At 36.6% G+C, this 22,200-nt stretch overlaps 1 protein-coding gene across 4 annotated transcripts in view; it reads right to left on the minus strand.

The window, feature by feature from the left end:
- Window positions 1–22,200, minus strand: part of Dync1i1 (dynein cytoplasmic 1 intermediate chain 1) — a 295,555-nt gene that overhangs the window by 231,160 nt on the left and 42,195 nt on the right. For 2 of the 4 annotated variants that reach the window (XM_047561952.1, XM_047561953.1), the window contains exon 5: window positions 9,003–9,062. The exons of the other annotated variants lie outside the window; for them this stretch is intronic. In XM_047561952.1, the coding sequence (XP_047417908.1) occupies window positions 9,003–9,062 (60 nt within the window). The remainder of the gene's footprint in view (window positions 1–9,002; window positions 9,063–22,200) is intronic. 4 annotated transcript variants of the gene reach the window in all.

Below are 22,200 nucleotides of genomic sequence, written 5' to 3' on the forward strand. Positions count from 1 at the left end.
TAGGCAAATGGAAACAACTTTGATGTGAAAAGTCCTTTAGAGTGGTCCAGTGAGACCTTCTCTAATACCCACCACCATCTTGAAGATCATATGCTTCTGTCGTATCCTTTCAGAACTGGTTTTACATCTATTTTTGACAGAGTGACCTATTTCACTGGAGGAGTTTGGGATGCTGTGGGAGTAATACTCATCCTGTCTTTTAGCTAAGAATGCAGAGAATAAGTTAAGAGAAGAGGTGACCACCCAGGAATAGTGTCTCTTCAAGACTGGAAGAAATTCTCACTTCCTCCTTCAGGGGAGGAGTTGCCGGATCCTTGTTTTCCCTCATTCTCTCTCTGCTTCTAAATATTCAAACAACCATGTTAAGAGCTTAATATACTAATGTATATAGAAAATATAATCATGAGGCTTCGATTAAATCAGAAGTCACTAAATATTCTATAATGTTGTTTAACAATTTGGAGTGGCAAGCCACAGAAAGCCCTCATTGCTCATTGGTGTCCAGTTATAATTGGGAATCCTCTCCTCCCTCCAATCCCACCTCACTTAGGCAGACCAGATCCATCTTCCTGAAGACTAGAGATCTTGTTCTTTCTCTTTTATGATATTTTAACTTGCTTTTTTTTGTTGTTTAATCTTGCCTTATTTTTCCCTTCCAGCATTTTCAATTCACTTAACCTTTTATAATAGCCTAAGAAAACAAAGCATTTTTAGTCCTTTGTTAGTATTTACCTGGTAGCTGAGTTTCACTTATTTTCTCATTTTATTTGTGACTTTTTGAAGTTATATTTTAAAAGGTCTTATCTCCTATATTTCTCTCTGCTACTATTTGCTTTGTTGATCATGTAGTTAACACACAAATACAGAATCAAGTGATAAACCATTTGTGTCCCAAGATGGAGCAATGGGTGCCAGATTAACCTTTACAACTGAAATAATTAAAAAAAAAAAAACAGCAGTTTGAGTAAAAGAACAGTTTACAAGATACTAGAGGCCAAGAAATGAAGGATAGGGATACATGAGAGAGGGGAAAACAAGCAGGATAAACTGTCCCTGGTTTTTTTTGGTTTTTTTTTTTGTTTTTTTTTTTCCTGCATTGAGAGAATTTCCAGACCATGGTACAGGGAAAGAACCCAGGTAAAATCCAGCAAAATTCCTAAGTTGAAAAGAAAAGGTTGAGCTGGATCAGGTAGTTAGAATTCACAGGACAGAACAGCAGAGAAAGAAACTCCACAAAATGAAAATTCTGACCTGCAGAGGATTACCCTTGAGTATTTAGCTCATTATCAATCAGTGCATATATGTGAGAAATTACCTCAGACCAAGGGAAGGATTATCTAGAATTATAGGTAACAGTTCTGGGCATTCATACAGGAATAGGAATATTGACCGGTATTTCCAGCAAAGTGAAAAACTTCAAGATTTATGGGGAATTATTTACAACATACCTGAGTCTTGCCTCTGTTTTAGGGATTCATTGGCTTCACTAGAGTGCTAGTTTTAAAAAAAGAAAACATGAAATCAAAACTAAAAGGCTGAAACTATTTTCAAGTAAATTAATTATATCTCAGAAGAAATTTCAAGAGATTTGTAGGCATTAAAATATATCCAACACCTAACAAAGTCATAATCACAAAGTTTGATATCAACAAAGAGTTTCCAGAAAGTTCATGTGGGAGAACATCAGAAAGACGGCAAAATAGGAGGCTCAGGACATTCCCTCCACCCACAGAAGCACCAAAGAGATACATCAATCAATTCTCCCTGAGAAAAATCCAGAACCAGTTGAGAATCTCTTGTACACTGGAAAACTGAGAAAATTCCCACTTTAAAATCAGTAAGAAAAGCTGACATGTACTCTCACCATAAACTCCATCCTGGCACTGTGCCATTTGATCAGAGGGGATCCCTTACCACTCAATTTCTCCCTGAGGACCGAAGGTGTTTGGATTATTCACCTGGTGCCCCAATTTTTACAGCTGCTACTAAAGGAACTGATTCCTAATGTGCCTATTTCTGGAAGTTGATGGGACCCAGGGCTCACTAGTTCCCTGGGGCTGCAGAGAAAGAAGGGGGAGCTGACAAGGCCCTGAGTTCAATCCCCAGCACTGCAAAAAAAAAAAAAAAAAAAAAAAGAAGGGGGAGCTGTAAATAGATATTTAAACTCTTCTCATGTCTTTTACCCCCTACAGCAGCACAAAGCATAAGGGCAATATAGACCAACTCTACCCAGAAAGGTTGAGATTGTACATCAAGATCTTTGACTTTTCCAGCTGCTACCTGAGGGTCTGAACCCTAACTAGACTGCATCTGGAAACCAACAAGGCAGGCAATCAGTGGTCCCCTGGGAGTGTGAACGTGCTCCAACACCCAGCTTTACTGTGGACAAAATAAGGTTTCTTCCTAGAGGGAGCTGGACTATGCAACATGTGTCACTTTTCCAGCTGGTGTCTGACGGTGTGTCTACTATCTCACCTGTTCTGGAAGCTGATAAACTCAGTGTTCATTAGTCACCTAAGGTCTCCAGAGAACAGAGCTGTGGCTCCAACTGGCTCTGCAGGCTTTTCCCATGACTCCCCCTGCCAACAGGCTTTAACAATGAAGCCCAGCCCCGGTCTCTCCTGGAAGGGGTTACACTGCACTTCTAGGATCTCAACTTTTTAAGTTTCTACCCAAGGATTTGACTTCTAATTCACCAGTCTCCTGGAGCTGACAGGTAAGGCAAGTACTAATCCCCAGGAGTTTGAATGAGTGTGTTGATACTTCCTATGGCTCCTCCCAGCAGCTTACTCCAGTCATAAAAGTTAACCTCTAGCTTCTCCCTAGAAGGAACTGGATAAGTCATCTAGACCCCAACTATTTTAGTTAATATCCCAAGGATTGACTCTAACTTGCCTATATCTGAAAGCTGATGGGGACTGGCATTTGGTAGACTCCTGGAGGAGACAAAAATGATTTGAAAGAGCATGCATCTAAACAAACATAAATTCCCTCCTTGGCTCACTGCAAAGCAAGTGGGTGATAAACTTCAGTTTCCTACTTCTTTCTAAGGAGAGAAGAAAATTGGACCACATATAGCACCTCAATTTTCCCAGCTGCTACTTGCAGGACTGGCTCTTCTCTTATCTCTCTCAGGATACTCATGGGACTTAGGATATTCTGGTTTTCTAGGAGTCACTAAGAAAAAAAGATGACAATTTATGTAATATTATTTTTTTAAGAATGACAATTTATATGAACAAAAAGATTTAAGAAACATCCAGAATCTCTGGCTAGGTGTTTAGTGAGGATCACCTCTTATCCAAGACCACTCTGTAAAGATAATGAGAGGTGGCTGTTTTATTTGTGCAGAAACCAACACAGAGAGTTAAGAAATGAGAAAACAGGGAAATATGTTCCAAATAAAAGAAGACTTTAAATCTGTAAAATGCAACCCTAATGAAATGGAGATGTGTGATTTGCCCCATGGAGTATTGAGAATTTTCGATCAAAGATGCTTACCAAAGTCAGGAGAGTAATGTATGAACAAAGTGAAAATCTCAACAAGATTTTCAAGAGGTTGAAAATTTTAAAAAGTGCCAAAGAGAAATGAAAGAGCAGAAGGATATAACATCTGAACTGAAAAATTCACTAGAGTAGTTCAACAGCAGGTTTGATCAAGCAGAAGAAAGCATTGGTAAACTCAAAGACGGTTCAATGGAAATCATTCAGTGAGAGGAGCAAAGATAAAATTTAAAACATGAAAAAGAGAAAAAGATAGTTAAAAGGAATTATGGGATAATATCAGTGAACCAATACATGCATTTCCCCCCCCGGTACTGGGAAACTTTGAACCCAGGGGCACTTTACCAGTGAGCTACATCTCCAGCCCTTTTTATTTTTCAATTTTGAGATAGGGTCTCACTAATTGCTAAATCATTCCCAAATCCAGGAAAGGAAATAGATATTCAGAAATGGGAAGCCCAGAAAACACCAAATGAGATAAATCCAGAGACTCATAAATACATATTATAATCAAATTGTCAAAGCTAAAAACAAGAGAAATCTACAAGAATGTCCATAAGACTATAAGTAGATTTTTCAGCATTATCCAAATAGACCATAAGGAGTACTATAAAGATTGCTGATCAAGAATACTATACCTGGAAAATCTGTTTTTCAAAATTTGAGAGAGAAAAAATTTCTCAGAAAAAGGAACACCACTGAAGTTTGCTGCCATTAGATCTGACTTATAAGAAATGATAATGGGAGTTCTAGATGTAATGAAAGAATGGCAAACAGAAGGGGTGGGTATGAAAAATGGTGGAATGAGACAGACATCATTACCCTACGTACATGTATGACTACACAAATGTCGTGAATCTACATAGTGCACAACCATAGAAAAGAAATGATGTACCCCATTCATGTACAATGAATCAAAATGCAGTCTGTAAAAATTAAAAAATAAATAATTAAAAAAAAAGAATGGCAAATAGCAACCAAAGAGCAAAAGAAAGCATGAAATTAACTGGTAAAGATAAATATATGAACAAAAATAAAATTCTATTTAACTATTATGGTGGTGGGTAAATAGCTTTTAATTCAGGTATAAAACTAAAAAGACAAAACCACTAAAAATAAGTAAAACTAAATTATGTTAAAAGACACACAGTATAAATGTGAATTGTGATAACACAGCATATGATGTGGGTGGGATAAGAGAGAGAAAAGTGTAGAGAGCTTTTACTTGTAAGAGAAATTGCTGTTTGCTTAATACAGAATGTTATAAGGTATTTTACATGAGCCACACCTGAACAACAGAAAATACTCATGGAAGTTAAACAAAAGAAAAAGAAAAAGGCAACAAAGTCTATTGATATAAACAACAAAACTCAAGACAGCAAGAAAGAAAAACAGAGAAAATGGAACTATAAGACAAGCAGAAAACAGTTAACAAACTGAGAATAGTAAACCCTTTCCTTACATAAATACTTACTTGTAAATGGATTAAAATCAACACCCAAGAGATGCAAAATGACTGAATAATTTTTTTAAAAAGCAAGATTCAAATACATGGTGTCTATAAGAAACTTACTTTTGGGACACCTGTAGGCTTAACGTGAAGAGATGGTAAAAGATACTCAAGCAACTGGTAACCAAATAAGACAAGAAAGGCTATACCTGTATCAGACAAATAGACTTGACATTTAAAAAATTCTCTAGAGACAAGAGGTCATCCTACAAGGATAAAAGTGTCAATCCAATAGGATGATAAAACAATTGTAAATATATATGTGCTCACCACCAGAGTACCTATACAAAGCAAATATGGACAAATCTGAATAGATAAATTAATAGGAATGTAATAACAGGAAACTTTAATATCTCACTTTCAATAATAGAACATCCAGTTAGGAAATCATTAAAGAAACAGTGGACTTGAACAACAGTATACATCTAATAGACCTAGCAAACACACAGAACAACCAACAGCAGAATACATGTTCTTCCAATTGCACATGAAATATTCTTCAGAATAGATTCTTATGCCACAAAACAAGTCTCAGAAAATTTATGATCAAAAATCATAGCAGTGCATCTTAGGACCACAATGAAATAAAACTAGAAGTAAATAATGGAAGACAAAGAAATTCGCAAAAACATGGAAATTAAACTACATACTCTTAAACAACCATTGGGTCAAAGAAAAATGCAAAAGGAAGATTAAAAACTCTCTTAAGTTCATATCAGATACAGGATAAAGAATTGTTTCCTAAACATATGAACACTCAAAACTCAATAATAAGACAATAAATCATTTAATTAAAAATAATATATAAGGTAAAAGATTTATGCAGACATTTCATTAGAAAAGCTATTCAGATTGAAAATAAGCACATAAAGAGATATTCAACACCATTAGTTATTAGGGAAATGCAAACTAAAACCACAATAATAAACACTATGCTCTTTTAGAAATTGTTTTAGTCAATATTTTTTGCTGCTGTGGCCAAAAGACTTGAAGAGTACAATTTTAGAGAAGGAAAAGTTTATTTGGGACACATGGTTTCGGAAGTCTCAAGTCCACACAAGGCCAACTCCATTGCTCCGTGCCCAAGGTGAGCGGAACAGTCATGGCAAAAGGGTGTAGCACAGGAAAGCAGTTCAGGATACAACCAGGAAGCAGAGAGAGCTCCTCTCACCAGATAAAATATAAACTGCAAAAGCATGTCCCCAGTGACCTACCTCCTCCAGCTACACCCTACCTGTCTGTAGTTAAAACCCAGTTAATCCATGCAAGTGCATCAATGCACTGATTAAGTCAACTCTCCTAACCCAATCATTTCACCTCCACACTTTCTTGCACTGTCTCACACATGAGCTTTGGGGGGACCTATTATATCCAAACCATAACACAATAATGGTTTAAAAACTAATATTTTTTTAAAAGTCCAAACCAAGTGTTTTCAAGAAGGCAGAGGAATTAAGGTTCTCAGACACCACAAGTAGAATGTGTCATTGAAAAACATTTTTAAAATAGTTGGGAAAATTCTTTTATACTTAAATGTACATCCACCACATGATTTAATTGTTCTACTTGGGGAACTCATCCCAAAGCAAAGAAATTATATGTCTATAAAAAGATTTGTACATGAATGTTCATAGTGGTTTTATTTGTTATAGGCAAAAATTCTAAATAACCTAAATGTACATCACAAAGTTAACAGATAAATTGTGGTATATACATACAGTGAAGTATCACTTGGCAATAAAAAAGAATGCACTATTGATAAAATAATTATTCTGAATGAAAGAAGACCATCGAAATAGTCCCTGCTACATGATTAAATTTACAATAAGATTCTAGGAAATGTAAATTCATACAAGTGACAGCAGATCAGTGGTCTGGGGGATTGGGAAGCATGGGAAAAACAGGTGTCCTACAAAAGAGCAAGAGGAAACTTCTGGAGGTGATGAATATGTTTACTCTCTTGATCATGGTGAGAATTTCATGGATCTATAGACATGTTAAAACATCAATTTGATTAATTTAAATATTTGTAGTTTATCTTGTGCAAAGTATACTTTGATACAGCTGTTAAATCAAGAGACAGCACAGTCTATGGACAGCAGTCAATCAATGCCAGGGCTTAAGAAGGGACAACAGAACTGTCTATAGAAAAATCTCATTGCCCTGCACATAAGAACTATCAAAAAGGGAAATTTTCATGGAAGCAATCCTTGAAATTGCAACATGGCTAAAGTAATTGTCTCTTATAATCTCTGAACACTCCTTTCAAACCCTTTAAGATAAGCCACTCTCAATGAGCAGAATATCTCATGTCTCTTTGTCTCACTTTGACTGAGTCCACTCTGAGGTGAACTGTGGCAGGCAAGGTGGTAGCCACAGCTATTCCTTCTCCTAGAATAAGTCTTAAGTTTTAATCTGCAAAACCAACAGTGAGATTTTACTTGGAAAACAGATAAAAATGGGAAATTTTCTAACTGTTCCACATCACCAAGTGTAATTGAACAGTGCTGCAATACCTCTAGAAAATGTTAATTTAAGTGCACAGGGTAATCTCTGCCAGTCCCCTCCTTCTATTACTTATTAAGCATGGTGATATATTGAAGAATGTACTCTGAGGTTTTCTTGAACATAACTTACTATATATGCATTGTTTCTCTTTTTAACTTAAACCATACATAATTTTAAATATCCCAAGTTGAAATGTAACATACAATGAACTATAAAACTAATGAGCCAAAAGTTTAGTAATTTTAAAAAAAGACCACTGAGCCAGTTAACTAAAGTGTTAGGTAGAATATTTCCTTGATCTAGCATTGTTATGAGTCAAGAAAGAACTTTTGCATATAAAAAGGGATGCAGGCAGCTGGCATTAAACCTAACATGCTGGTGGTTCTTGGCTTCCTTTTACATTTACAATAGGCACTAAAAGTGATAAAAATCCAGAAACACATACCTAGGAATCTCAGGAATTCAAAACAAACAAACAATAAATAAATGCCCACTTGGAGACATATTGCTTTATATTTTAAAAGAAAAAAAGATAGTTTCATAAAAAAACTATAATTAGATTTGCTATTCACATATTGGAGGTACCTAGTTGTGTGCTGGTAAATTCTTAGTAATTAGCTTTGGGGAAAGGAGCAAGCCCTGGTTTATAGCATTCATCAATTTCTGTGTTGTAAATGCTCTACCATGGCCACTTTGAGATGGTTTAATCAAGTGTGAAGTCAGAAGGCATAACCTATTCTGAGTTTGACAATGAGCTGGTTTCAGCACCCACTGGGAATAGCTTTATGTGTGACTATAGATACTTCTAATCTCAGAAATAAACCAAACTTCTAGGATATACCAGTGCACTTTGTTTTGGGGGATGAATTTTCAACTCTGAAGCTATCTTTTAACCTATGACAATACATTTCTATCTGAAAACATTATCATTAGAAGTCATTACCCAGGATCAAATATTTGAGATATAAGATTGAGCTATTAAACAAACTTGCTTTTATTCCACCAGAATTTACCCATTCAAAATTTAATTCAAATTAAGACCTTATTGTCAATTTTCCAAAGAATGAAAAGGAAAGGAAACAAACAAGACAACATTTTGATATCAATCTTCACAAAATTAAAATTTGTCAACTTGTTGATAAAGGGGGAGCGTGGTTAGGACACAGTCACACGTATCTCCCATCACAGAACTTGAGTGCCCCACCTTTAAGTAGAGGTGCTCATATTTTGATTTTGGGGCAGTGTTGTCTTGCAATAATAGGGGTAAACAGGGGAGATCAAAAGTCATCTTTTTGTGGTGTTTTCCACAAAGAGAGACTTTCTTCAAAGCTTTATAAGGAAAACTAACAGAAGGAAATAAACTTATTCAACTGGAAGTTCAACAAAAGGGGAGAAAAACAAGAGCAACAACAGCTCCAGCATTTCAACACAACTGTAGCAAAGAAATAATAAAAGGAGTAACAAAAGAGCAGACATATACCCAAGTTCTGAGTCTGACTGCAGCTGGAGCACTGAGGGGTCTGTATCCCACTGCAGGGTCCTAATCGTGCAGCACAAAGGAAAAAGAACACAGAGAATTAACAAAAGGGAGGGCAACAAACCAAACCAAACCATGTCATTCATCAAGGCAAGAGCATATACAATACACACACAGAACACGTCCCCACTCCGTCCCACTTTCCCCCCAGTGATCATCCAGTGAGGAGAGAAAGCAAGGAGCCATTTTTTTTTTCTTTGAACATCTATTTGATATTGGAAATATGGTTGTTTTCAGGGAAGAAAACCCAGAGCCAAGTATACAAACTCAGTGCACACAACTGCCCTTGGCTTTGCTTTTGGTTTATACTGAAGCTTGAGGGACTTGAGCATCTAAACTGATGCATATATCTCTGACACCTCAGAGCCCATCCACATCTGGGAACTTTAACCATTTTCCATGCAGACAAGAAGACTAATGCCCATGTGCCAGGAGGGGAGCATCTGGGGAAGTCAGGCTGGAGGGAGCACAACCTGTAGTGGCTGATGAATAACCAGCATCCTCGGGTCAGTTACTGCAAATATAATGCATTAGATTTCAAGACTCATGTGTTTTCATGGTTTTTTTCCCTACACAGATTACATCAAAATGGTCACCAGCACATCATTTGTCTCTAAGATGCCAGAGATTCATTACATCTTACATCTTTTAAATATTTCACAAGAGATAGCACAGATCATCAGGGCATCCAATTTCCTTTGGGATTTCTCCTTCAAAATAAGAAAGGATAAATGACTGTTCTGTAACAGATTGCACATAAGGGTGCAATCTCAGGCAGGCTCTTTAATTTCACTGCCCAGAATCAGTTACAGGTGAACCAGGCATGAGGTTGTCTGGGAGGCTACAGATGGACAGCCCGCCTTTGGAGTCAGGCATGGGTGATTCACACTTGGCCTCCGTCACTTACCGGCTGCATGACATTGGCTTGCTGTTCAAGTTCTCAGCAACAGTATCCTTTTGCTTACTCAAAGTGTAGTCCACATACCAGTAGCATTAGCATCTCTGGGAGCTTGTTGAAAATGTAGACATTCAGGTCCCCTCCCCCAAATTACTGATCTCATACTACAGTTTAACAAGGTCCCCAGGTAATCTATGGTACTTTGAAGTTTGAGAAGCCCTCGCTGCTCAGTTCCCTTGTCTTTGACGTTGGCTTAGAAGATCATTTATTATCTGCCTGCAGCTATCATCCACACTTATTTCTAACTGCTCTTCTCCTCACTCACTTTATGCAAACTTCAGTGCTCTGCTTGATATTTTTCCACCAGAGGTCTACATGGCTCAGGAGTTTGCTTCTTTCATATTTTGGCTAAAACGTCACCCCAGAGTTTCTTTCCGTATTTTGTCACCTGATCTCAAGCAGAACTTCCTTTCACTCTTCATTTTTTTCCTTTACCCTGCCTTACTTTCTTCATGGTATTCAATTTCACCTATGACATTAATATAAGTTCATTTATTACCATCATTATTTGATTCTGGACTTATGCCTCATCAAAGTGGGGGTGGCTACATTCCTAGATTATAGGGATCTGCCAAGAACTGTGCTGAGCTATGTGCTTATAAGATACAATATTAGCTGAATGAATGAATGACTCTTTCTCTGGCTTTCTACGGGGATAAGTGGAATTATACCTATAAAGCACATAGCAACCATTTCATAATCAGTAACCATTCTTACTACTACCATGACCACTCTATCTACTAAAAAAGTTTCTATGAGTCAACGCCCCACCTACATGACCCATATTAGTTCATCCTAAAGGGATCAGGATGCAGTTTCACAGCTTCCCTTATTAGTTATGGTTGTGCTCTTGTCTTCTTTCCAGAATCATCTGAAAGATGATAATTGAAGTCCAGTGAGATCATGAACTGGTCACTATGCTTAAATCAGTGATTCTCAAACTTTAATGCACATACAGATACTTGGGAATATTGCTAAAATGTGGATTCATATTTAGTAGGTCTGGGATGATCTGAGACTGTATTCTGAACAAGTTTAGAGATGCAGATGCTGCCGGTCTATGGACCATACCTTGAGTACCAAGGTCTTAACCTAGATCAGTGGTTCTCAAACTGACCTTAAGACCTTGGTAAAATACAGAATACTGGTCCCCCAACGCCAAAAATTCTGATTCAGTAGATTTAGAGTGGAGCCTGAGAATTTGTATTTCTAGCAAGTTCCAAGGTGATATTTACAAAGCTGACAGTCAGGCTACCTTTAAAGAATGACTGGGCTAGGCCACTGCTTTCACTTGGCAGCAAACAGAAAGCATCGTTGATGTTCAACTACATCAGCATCTAAATTCACGATTTGCCCAAGCTTGGGCCAAAGCCCAGGCCACCTCCAGACCAATTAAATCAGAATTGTCTGGGGTGGAATCCAGGTATCTATCATTCTGAAAAACCTCCAAGTGATTCTAGTGTGCAACCAAGGGTGAGGACCATGGCTCTGGATTCATTCTCTGCTCAAGGAAAAGTAGCTCTTCCTGTTCAGGAATCAATTCCTTTACTTTAGTTCAAATAGTAGAAATAATGGAATCCATTAAAATAATTCATACTTGTTGTTCATATACTTCTGGGGATTAAATTTAAGGGCACTTCTGCTACAGACAGAAGAGCAGCCTCCGGTTCTTGACTGTGATAAGCATTTCCCTCTAAGGGGTGAAATCAGGTCCTGGGCCCTCAGTATGCCTTAAAGTTTCAGATGGGATGACCTTTCTAGACCTTTTTCCACTTCTCCCAGGCAGGTGAAGACAGTGGCTCCCAGGCAGTTTGACTGTTGTTCTGTTAGTTAATGAACACATCACCTGAACTCAATCCCCTTAAGCAAAAACAGTGATTCCATCAGAATCTCCCACTTTAGAAGTCTGAGGATTAGTGGTCTAGTGTTTACATTTTCAACCAGAGCAACAAAGGTGATATATGTAACTGACTGTGTGACAGTCACACCCCATCTCATCATACATACACAATCTAATCAAAGAAATCATAGTTATTGATGGTATCAAGCTTTGGGTAAAGAATAAAGCCAAGGATACCATCAAGTACACTAGTTTCATTTCCTTTTCCATTATCTGTGGGGTGGTCAGGAACACACAGAACACACTTTTTTTGTTTTTTAAAGGAACTTAAAGCCAATACATTAAATGAGCAAAGGTTGGTTTTGGTTTACAAAGACAGTCTAGGAGTATATATGACATGCTCACTAAATCCCTTCTGTGCAAATTTGTAGAAAAGCTTCCCTGCAGATGGCAGCCTCTTAGAGAAAGCCACATCTGGGACAAGGAGCAGGAAGTTTGTGTTCCAGGTTTGGCTCTATGGTGTCATCAGGCAAGTCTCCTCTGCCCCCAGTAAAATAAGGAAGCAGACCTGAAAGCTTTTATGGCTCTTCTCTGACATTTTAAAATATAAGATAATTATTAAACTGTCTTTTTGCTTTCTTTTCCCTGTTGGAATAATTCTATTTAGCCATTTGACATAAATTTTACTTCCCAGACATTTTTTCATCAAGTAATCAAATCACTGAAAATATAACAATGGTTTTTCCTACAGTTTCTTGGGTGAATTTAAAATCTCACCAGGTAACTTATTTATAAAATAAAATAAGTAGTGAAATTGTAAGTAAATCTCACAGATTCTTTTCTTACAGAAATCACTCTGTTTACTATAATAATTAGTTCTATTTTTAAGTCATTTCTGGAATGGCCCAATTTATGCATTCAGAGAAGAGAATATTTTTCATAAGGAGATTCGTTTACTTATTTGAGAAACATCTATTAAGGACTTTAGATATAAAACACTGATAGAGAATTAAAAGAATTCTCAGGGAACCTACAGCTCTTATGGGGAGATGAAACATATATAAATGGTTTAGGAGAACAAGGTAGAAAGCAAAATATGACATAAAGTGGCACCACAGGTATACTGAGGGACTTGCACTTAAGAATTTGTCTTTTTAAGTAAAGGAAATGAGACATAAATATTTATACCTAAGGATAAACCATTAATACACACCAGGAAGAGGGTAGTTTTCGTCACTGGCATAGTTTAAAATTTCAATAAATATTAGCTGAAAAAAGAATGCCATAAAAAGATTAAAAATAATGATAATTATAAGTTGTTCTTGCTGAGTTTCCTCTGTACCAGGAAGCCAAGCCCCAGGCTACACTTTCACTGTCCTCGGGATGTCACAATATATCTCTGATATACTTGGAGAATCCATCTGACCCGAATCTTGAAGGATGGAGTAGGATTTACATACTAAGTTCATTTCATCAGTGCCTACTTTATTGGACTTAGGTGACTGAGTTAGTCTCCTGTCTTACAAGACTGTGTTATACATTAGGTGCCAATTTACCAATTTATTATGAGAACAATAAGTTCCAGTCAAGTCAATCATACATGCCTGACAAAGTCTTCTCTCCTTGAAGACCAGCTTCCTAGGGAGCCAGATGATCACCGATGTCTTTGAATATAGAACAGGGGAAGCTGAATGTGGCTTCCACCTGCTTTCCCTCCACCAGGTTCTTATCATTTACTAAGACTATACAGACCCTCGCTGCTGCCCACATCTCCTTCTTCTTTAATTCCTGGAATGACCAACCCAGCCCTTTCTGATTGATACATTCTCTCTCTCTCTCTCTTTTCTTTTTATTTTTTTTAACTAAATCAGATTTCTTCCAGTATTCCTGAATGGGAAAACATTTTGATTTTGTTAACTTATTTTTATGAGTTTTTTTTTTTTTCTTTTGATCAATTTTAGCTGACTTCTCAGCTAAATTCTCTGGGGTCTAACAGAGGAACTCTGATTTCTTTCATAAGGGACCTGCTGTTTGCACAGATGCTGAATAATGCAGGAATTTCTTACCTACTCTGGACTAAGGGGCATTGTTATGGCTCTGTAGTCCCACATTTGGATTGGCAGTTATGGACATACCAATTACAATCACATTTACTAACTTGTTTCAAAATACTAGGCACGGAGTGTTCCCACACCATGGAAAATAATCACTTATTTGACCCTAAACATGCTGAATAATGTATTCTCTGGCATCTTATCCAAAAGGGCCTCCTGTGTAACATTTTATAATTTGAGGGTCAATTTGTTGTTTTAATAGTTCTTTTTTAAAAAGAATAGAAAAGGATCAAAATTCTTCAAGACAGCAGTGATCTAGTAAGAGACTAACAAAACTTCATATTTTCAACCTCTTACCAATTCAGCACTATCCAACTACTTATAAAATTTCCCCTTCAATGGTCCAATTTTATTTTCTCAGTTCCAATTTATTGGTTAGAGAGAGGTTAAAATTTAAAACAAAACAGAACAAAAATAATAATCCTCGGCCATCTGTTGAGAGCATATTTTATGAATAAAAGACAAGCTGTGTGGGTTGTATATATGTTGCCCTCTGCCGAGCGCTTCATTTCTTCCTGTTCAGCAGAAATTTGCTGGTTTCCATTCTTTTTTTCCATCTTTATTAGACTTCAGAGTAGAAAGACTTAAAAATTTTCCCTGAAAAGTATTTTGCTCTTACTTTTTCTGAGCATTGATTAGAAAGAAAGAGATGTCCAATAAACATTTGGAAGAGAGTATCTAAAAATTCTGTCATTTATAATGCTAACATTCAATGTGGTTGGGACACTCTTCTACACAGCTAGTGGCATTTAAATTAGTACAGTTTTGCGGGGGAAGCAATATGGCATTGGGTAGCAGGAACCACAATAATCGAATTACTCATGGACTGGTTTTAATCCCAGGAACTCAGGCTGCAAAAATCAAACAGCATCAGCAATAACAATTACAAAAATAATGATGGTGATGATGATTATGATGATGATGATGATGATGAGTGATGAGTACAACTTTCATATCATCAAATTCCATGGGCAATTCTTGTTCCTCAAGTTTTATCTCTCTATTGCTGGTCACTATTAGCTCCTTCATGGTATGTTCTTTCTTTTTGTTTCCTTGCCCCTAAAAATCTTGTTTCTTGTCCTCCTTTCCCACTATAATTCTGGTGAGGTTCCTTACTCTATTCATTCCATAAAGACAGGCCTTCTCCAACAGGGTTATGTCTTCTGCCCTCACTTCTAACCCTAGGCAATTGCACAGATGGCAACATACCTTCCACAAAAAATAACTGCAACATCCTCATTGCCATTGAGCTCCAAATTCCACTTTTTCAAATGCCTGTTGGGCATGTCCATCTGTATACCTATACTTCCTTATCTCATCTGCTTTCTCTTCTTACTTTGATGACCCTAGTTTAGACCTTCTCAATCCTTATCAGGCCAACAGTTCCCAAAACTAGCACTCAGATTTTGAAAACAGTGTAACAATGCAGGGGCCCATAATTTATCTTAGACCTGTGATCTAGGTAACTCAGTTTTTAACAAGCTCCCAAGTGAATGCAGGGAATGGTTTTCAGGTATGGAAGCCAGGGGTATCAGTTGCCTCACTGGTCCTGCTAATCTCCTAGACTCTGATCTTCCCTTCTTCTGCCTCCTTACTATACATCTTACCTTCTGGAATGCCTTCCTCCTATCTCTGACTTTCCAAATCATATGCATTCTTTAAGGCCCAGATCAAATGCTTTTTCCAAATATTTGTCCTAATACCATTTAGAAGCAACTTGTCCATGGCACATGAATTAGAAAAGCACATGGCCTTCTTGTTTCACAGTTTTCTTTGCCAATCTATAACACACTAGATTTCAATGGAAGACCTACAATGAGCATTAAAAGCAAATAAAAAGATGGTCTATAGGAGGTAACAAGCACTTTACAAAGCCCAGGAGTCTCAGCATCAAACCAAATATACTGGTACATCCACATTAACTTTTTGCCCTGAACCAGTAACAGGATTTCTGCCTTGTTCCTGAGAATTCCTCACCTTGTACCTCATTTCCTGTAACTGCCATTAGCTCCTCTGGAGTTGTCCACTTCCAGGCAAGCTGCCCAGCATGCTTGGTTCTCTCTAGACAAGAAAACTGCCTCACTTTCAGCTGTGTCCTCATTCCTACACTCATCTATATGCATCTCACCCAGTATTTTGAGGACACACACACACTTGTGAGTCAATAAACAAACAAATATGTGTCAAGACTCTATGTAGGGTAGAAATGAATCAAAAGCACTTGTGCAAAGTGAGTATACTACAGATTAATTGTAGGTGATTGGGGAATTGTCATTTATGACATTATTATTCATGTCTATGAGTACACATATTTGAAAGGTATAAGTACAAAACAATTTCTCATTAGAAGTTTCAAATTACATTTGTCTATTTACAAGATGGAGGCTTTCTGGAAGTAAGGGTAATTACCTTTGCATTTCTCGAAGATTGAGCATAGTGTCTTTAGGCAATAACTTCTCAAGTATTTATTGAACAAAGAGATGAATGAGTGAACAAGGGAATGGTATTTATCTGTCTCTCCTATAAATAGGTGTGAAGTATGAAGGTAAATGGATTCCAAAAGAAATAGCTTTTGTTTTCTTCATTAAAAAATGAAAAAAAAAAAAAAATTGGGGCGTGTCTGTCTGACTTCTTAACACTCACCAAATACTTAACAAGGAACTTGGTCTTACATGGTATGATGTCACCACACGGCTCCAAGAGAGTTTTCAGACTCACTTCCATACTAACAAAGGAAAGTTTATCTTTAAAATGTTCACCATAAGGGCTGGGGAGATAGCTCAGCTGGTAGAGGGCTTGCCTCACAATCACAAGGCCCTGAGTTCGATCCCCAGTACCGCAAAAAAAAAAAAAAAAAAAGTTCACCATATTGCTGGTTTGTACTGAGAACAAAAGGAAGTCCAGCCATCTTTTCTACCAAGTGAACATAACAAGTTTAGCCAATCCCTGGAGCAAATGCACTGGAAACCAACTTTGCATGTTCTTTCTTTACTAAGATGGAGAGATGAGTTGAAGGCAGGACACAGAACTCTCCTATGTTCCACTGATCCTCTGAACCCTTGTTCCACGTGTCTTCTCTGTCAAATAAGTCACTAGCCTCTAATCAGACAAGGAAAATGTTTAGAACCAATATGAGCATGGTACCAAACAGAAAACGTTAGTTAGTGTCCTCCCCAAATATCTGATTTTTTAAATGTCATTTCCAAAAGTAAAACAGTGAATAAGACCATTTCAAAATCCATCACATCAATCTGTCACATTAATTAAAATGTCAAGTAAGTAAGAATGGTATTTAAATAATGAGTTAATGTTTTACTTCCCAGACCCAATTATTTCCTTAGTTAGGACTGGCAAAGATGTTGGTAAAGATTTGCTGATGTGAGAAATAAAATTGGAACTGTGCAATACACACTTATATCAGGCTCCTTTTAAAAAGGTTTTTTTTTTCTTCACTTACTGTGTGAGACTCTTCCCTCTGTTGACTAACCCTGAGCCCTAACACAGGCTCCAATTTGGGCCATACTAAGCAACATAGGAAGTCCATCTGTGCTGGATTCAAAGGGAAATGTAGGACTCCATCTTAGGGTGAGGAAATGCTTTCCTCAAATCTTACACGGAGTCCTGCTGCCAAGGAACAGTTTCTCTAGAAGAATGCTCAGCCTCCCCTTGCTAAAACAGATGCTAACTTTGTTAGTATAACCGCGCGGGTATATATAGTACCTTCTGCCTGAAGACTAAATGATAAGAAATCAAAAATTTGGAACCAATCAGTAACTGTCCTACATAAAGAGAAAATACTATAGTGCAAATTATGCCTTAATTTTCAAAGACAGTGATTTTTAATAACACTGAATCAGTTCATTCAGTCTCCCTTAAGTCCAATTAGCTGGGAGCATAATGCCAACTTCTGTTTATATAATAACTACTTGAAATTTTTGATAAAAAATTTAATAGTCTCATTCAATTTCCACATTGTCTTGCATTATTTTATTTTACTTTTTCACTGTTACAAATCACTCTCTAATGCCCTCCCTTTAGTTTCTATTCATCTATCTTGGAAATGATGGTGTTTTCACAAAAATTGGTCAGAAGTCCTTTGAGGTTTTCAGAGAATCCTGCAGAATCTGATTGTGGATAAAGATGAAAGTCCTGGTTTTCTGTTGGATATTAGGGCCATGTGACCTTGAGTATCTTCTTCTCCTGAGGACACCCATAAAAGAAAGTGGTGTCTACATGCAGCCAGCAAAAGTTACCCACAAACAACTTATTCAGGCGAATCTAATCTCCTTATTTGAATGTTCACCAGAGAAAGGCTGAACAAACAAACAAACATGAACTTTATTTAAGTGTTCTGTCCATAACAACTATATTAACTCTACAGAGGCCTAATATTCTAATGAAAAAACTGGTCCTTTCATCCATGAATCCTCATCGGAGTGAGGCTGAAAGCCTAAATGTCCTCTACTACTTTTCCTTGGTATCTGTGTGTCCACATTAAGTGCTTCAGAAGACATCTGTCCACTTGCTCATTTGAAGTTCCCTGAGGAGGGATCTCACCTCACTAGAGAAATCCTCTGGATAGAAGGATTTTTAGCTAACACATGCTGATAATTGGGAGGACAGGTATAAATGGTAAAAACCATGGGACTGGGTTAGAGGCAACTGGTGAAAATTGAAGATGGTGTTATTAGATCAATTGAGTACATATTCATTGAAACCAAAATAGAGATATTTGACTAGAAATGCAGGTTAATAGTTTGTACAGTCAGATGCCGCTTAATACATATATGATGATATAAAGATTATATGAAAGAATATATGGTTTGGTGTTAAGAGTGCTCATCTCTGATGGTAGGAATAGGATGCTTTTATGTTCTTTGACTCATATTTTCTCATTGTATAAAATATATAGGTATTGTTTCAGTAATAGTAAGATTATTAGAAATAAAATATTGGGGACTTGAATGTTTCTATGGGAAATAGATCTTAATGATAGTGTTAGAACTACAGATGGTCAAAAGAACAAAAAGTAGAAATTAGTTTTATTACCACAACCATAACACTTTTTTTTTTTTTTTTTTTTTGTATCAGGGATCAAAGCCAGGGGCTCTTAATCACTGAGTACATCTCCAACCCTTTTTATTTTTTTATTTTGAGACAGAGTCCTCCTAAGTCATTTAAGACCTTGCTAAGTTGCTGAGACTGGCTTTGAACTTGTGATGCTCCTTCCTCAGTCTCCCCAGTTGCTGGGATTACGGGCATGCGCCACTGTGCCTAGTCCCATGCCACTTCTTATCAAAAGCAAATGTCAAAAATCTCCCCTTTTGACTTTTTAGATAAGAGGAGATTGATTGCACAGTCTGCTATCTCATTGAGAATTGCTTATCTTTAAAGCAATTTTGAAAGTTTTCCTCTATGAATCAGATTTGAGACATAGTGCAGCCTATGTCTTAGTGTCCAGGCAAACTTTAGGAGGTCAATAAGCTTTCCGAGGTTTCTTCAGTCTGTAATGGCTGAGAACCCTAGAGGAGCCCCAACCAAACAAGAGAAGAGTCCTGGTACAAAGTCCCTTGTGTGCCATACATGTAAAGGAAAGAATAAACATGAGCTCAGTGATCATCATTTAGATAGACTTATTTCTGGTTGAATATCTGAATGTTTGCAACTAAAGGCAGGGTAACCCTGAAAGTGATATCTAGGGACACAGACTATAATCTGTCCTTGGCCTGATCCTTTAATATTTTTGCATAATTACTGGAATGACAATATAGGGATGCTTATCAAATTTGTAAATGACACTGACATGTTCCATGAGAAAAATCTAAAAAAGATTTCCTTCCATTGGGAAAATGGCTAAATTATAGTATCTTTTAAAAACCCATGCCAATACTAATAGTAATAGCTAAAACTCACATATACTTGCTGCATACCATGCTTCCAAGCATTTTTCTGGCGTTAATTTGTTTGATTCTCACAATAACTTTATGTGGTAGGTCATGGATCATTTATATCAATTATTAGTGGAGACAATCTGGGGCGGAGGCATAAATTAGGGAAACTCAAATCAGATTGCCTAAATTAAAACCTAATGCTGTAACTATGCTCTGTGTGGACTTGAGAATATTACTAATTCTCTCTGTGCTTCCCTGACCACATCTATAAAAGAGTAGGATGATAATTCAACATTCAATAAACATTTATCAGATGGCTACTATATGGATACAATTTCTAACATCACTTAGTGTCTAGTCTCCAGGAATTCATCATTTCCCAAGGAAGAGATATGGATTCAGTGAAACAGAAGCCATTATTCGTCAAAGGCTATAGAGTGCCAACCTTCATTCTTGTGCACAAAAATATGGGTTGTTGGTCTCAGAGTACTATTCTTTATCATACTGAGAAACCATATTTCTATTCCTAGATTGCTAAATTTTAAAATATAGGAATAGGTGTTTACATTTCTTGGGAATCATGTAAGTGTATATTGCAATGGTTACTTTTACCTTTTTCTATGTTGAATTATGATGACACACTTTCCTTTACTAAAATATTGCATTTTGAATCCATACCTATTAATCATAGCACAGAATCCTCTTTATATTGTATTGGATTCCAGTTGAATATAGTATATTAAGGGATCTTAAAATTTATGTTTATAAGTGAAACTTGCCTTCCAAATATTTTATTAATAAAGTTCATTTTTTAAATCCAAAAACTTGTTCTTTGACCATTATGATTAACTGAGCAATGATTAATTGATTCTCCACAACTGATAAAGAGAAAGAGAAAAATACCACAAACACAAGTTGTAAAGGAGAAATGGGTTATAAAGAAGCAGAAATTGCAAAACAAACTGTGATACTTAAAGTTTTAAATTTTTAAAAATTAAATCAGACTAGTATATTTAAAAAATATTAAATATTTCTACTCAAAACATTGACTCAAGTGCTCTTAAAGTCGATGAAAGAAACTTTTGTTATACTTTCTGTTTTTAAAGCACTATTTTAACCTTTTCTCTATAATAGGATACATGAAGCATGCCAATTTACAGATTAACTGGTCACAAGGATTATAAGAAGTGTATGCCAATTTTGGCTCTCCAAAGAAAATCTTAGTTTTAGTTTGAAGTGTTAGTGGGTGAATGACAGAATTTACGTGCAACTTTAGGTATAACCAGATGTGTTAATTTGATTTCTAAGTTGTCTTCTGAAAGATTTTCCTTTGTTTTAAGAGTCCACAGTCCAAACAAAGAAGTCAATTTTTTACTATAGAATTATATTCTTAGCTCCTTTCCAAGCTCTTTTCTTAGCCTCAGGTTTTATGAAGTGTTAAAGTTAATAGTAATTGTTTTCAAAGATGTTACTTCTACATAAAAAGGCATTCCAAGTGGAATTTTTAAAACCAGGATATATTCTGCTGCAATTTAACTCTCGTATCTGTGTTATTAAAACAAAAACATAAATTTGAGTGGCATTCTCCTAAGTTCAAAACAAGGGCAAAGTTTACTAAACTATTCCTAATGCATATTCCTCAAGGAAACTGTGCTCAGTTTTTCTGAAAACTGTCATTTTCTTTCCAGTGCCAAGTTTCTTGCAGTCCTGTGAAACCTGCACTTAGCAAGGGATTTACTCATTGACTTCAAGTTACTCTTGCCAGAACTTTCCCGTAAAGAAATAAAGCTCACTGGAGTTTGTGTGGGGTGCCTTTCTTTCGAAATGATTTACTAAGTTAAAAAAAGACATCTTATAGGGAAGTAAAAGAAATGAAGAGTGATGTTCTCTGAGAAGGAATATTGTTACTATCCCCAGAGTACTAACAGCATAGGTCAGTTTTCTCTAGAAAGTTTTCAAAAGAGCTCATCAACTGTGAAGTCAGTAATAGAATTTAATGCTGCCAACTTCACCCCTTGAAGCTAAGCAGTAATGACACCAAACGATCATTGTGTAGAAACAGTCAACTATGTTAACTTAATGATAGGCCAATGGACCCCCTAAGGAATGTGATTATATTATGCCAGCTCTTGAATAGATGTTAGATCTGATACAACTGTGTTATTATTACTTTTCGCCCTCAAAGACCTTTTGAAGTGTTCAAAGCAAAAGATGACAGAAGACATATGCTGCCCCAGAATTGCAAAGGCAATTGCTAAAATAAACCAGCTTTATGCCCCCAACGACTACTTTCATTTTTCTCAAATGGAAAGACCCTGGGTTTTGAAAGACCCTATCA

This window comes from Sciurus carolinensis, chromosome 8 (genome assembly GCF_902686445.1).
Source record: "Sciurus carolinensis chromosome 8, mSciCar1.2, whole genome shotgun sequence".
Taxonomy (NCBI): domain Eukaryota; kingdom Metazoa; phylum Chordata; class Mammalia; order Rodentia; family Sciuridae; genus Sciurus; species Sciurus carolinensis.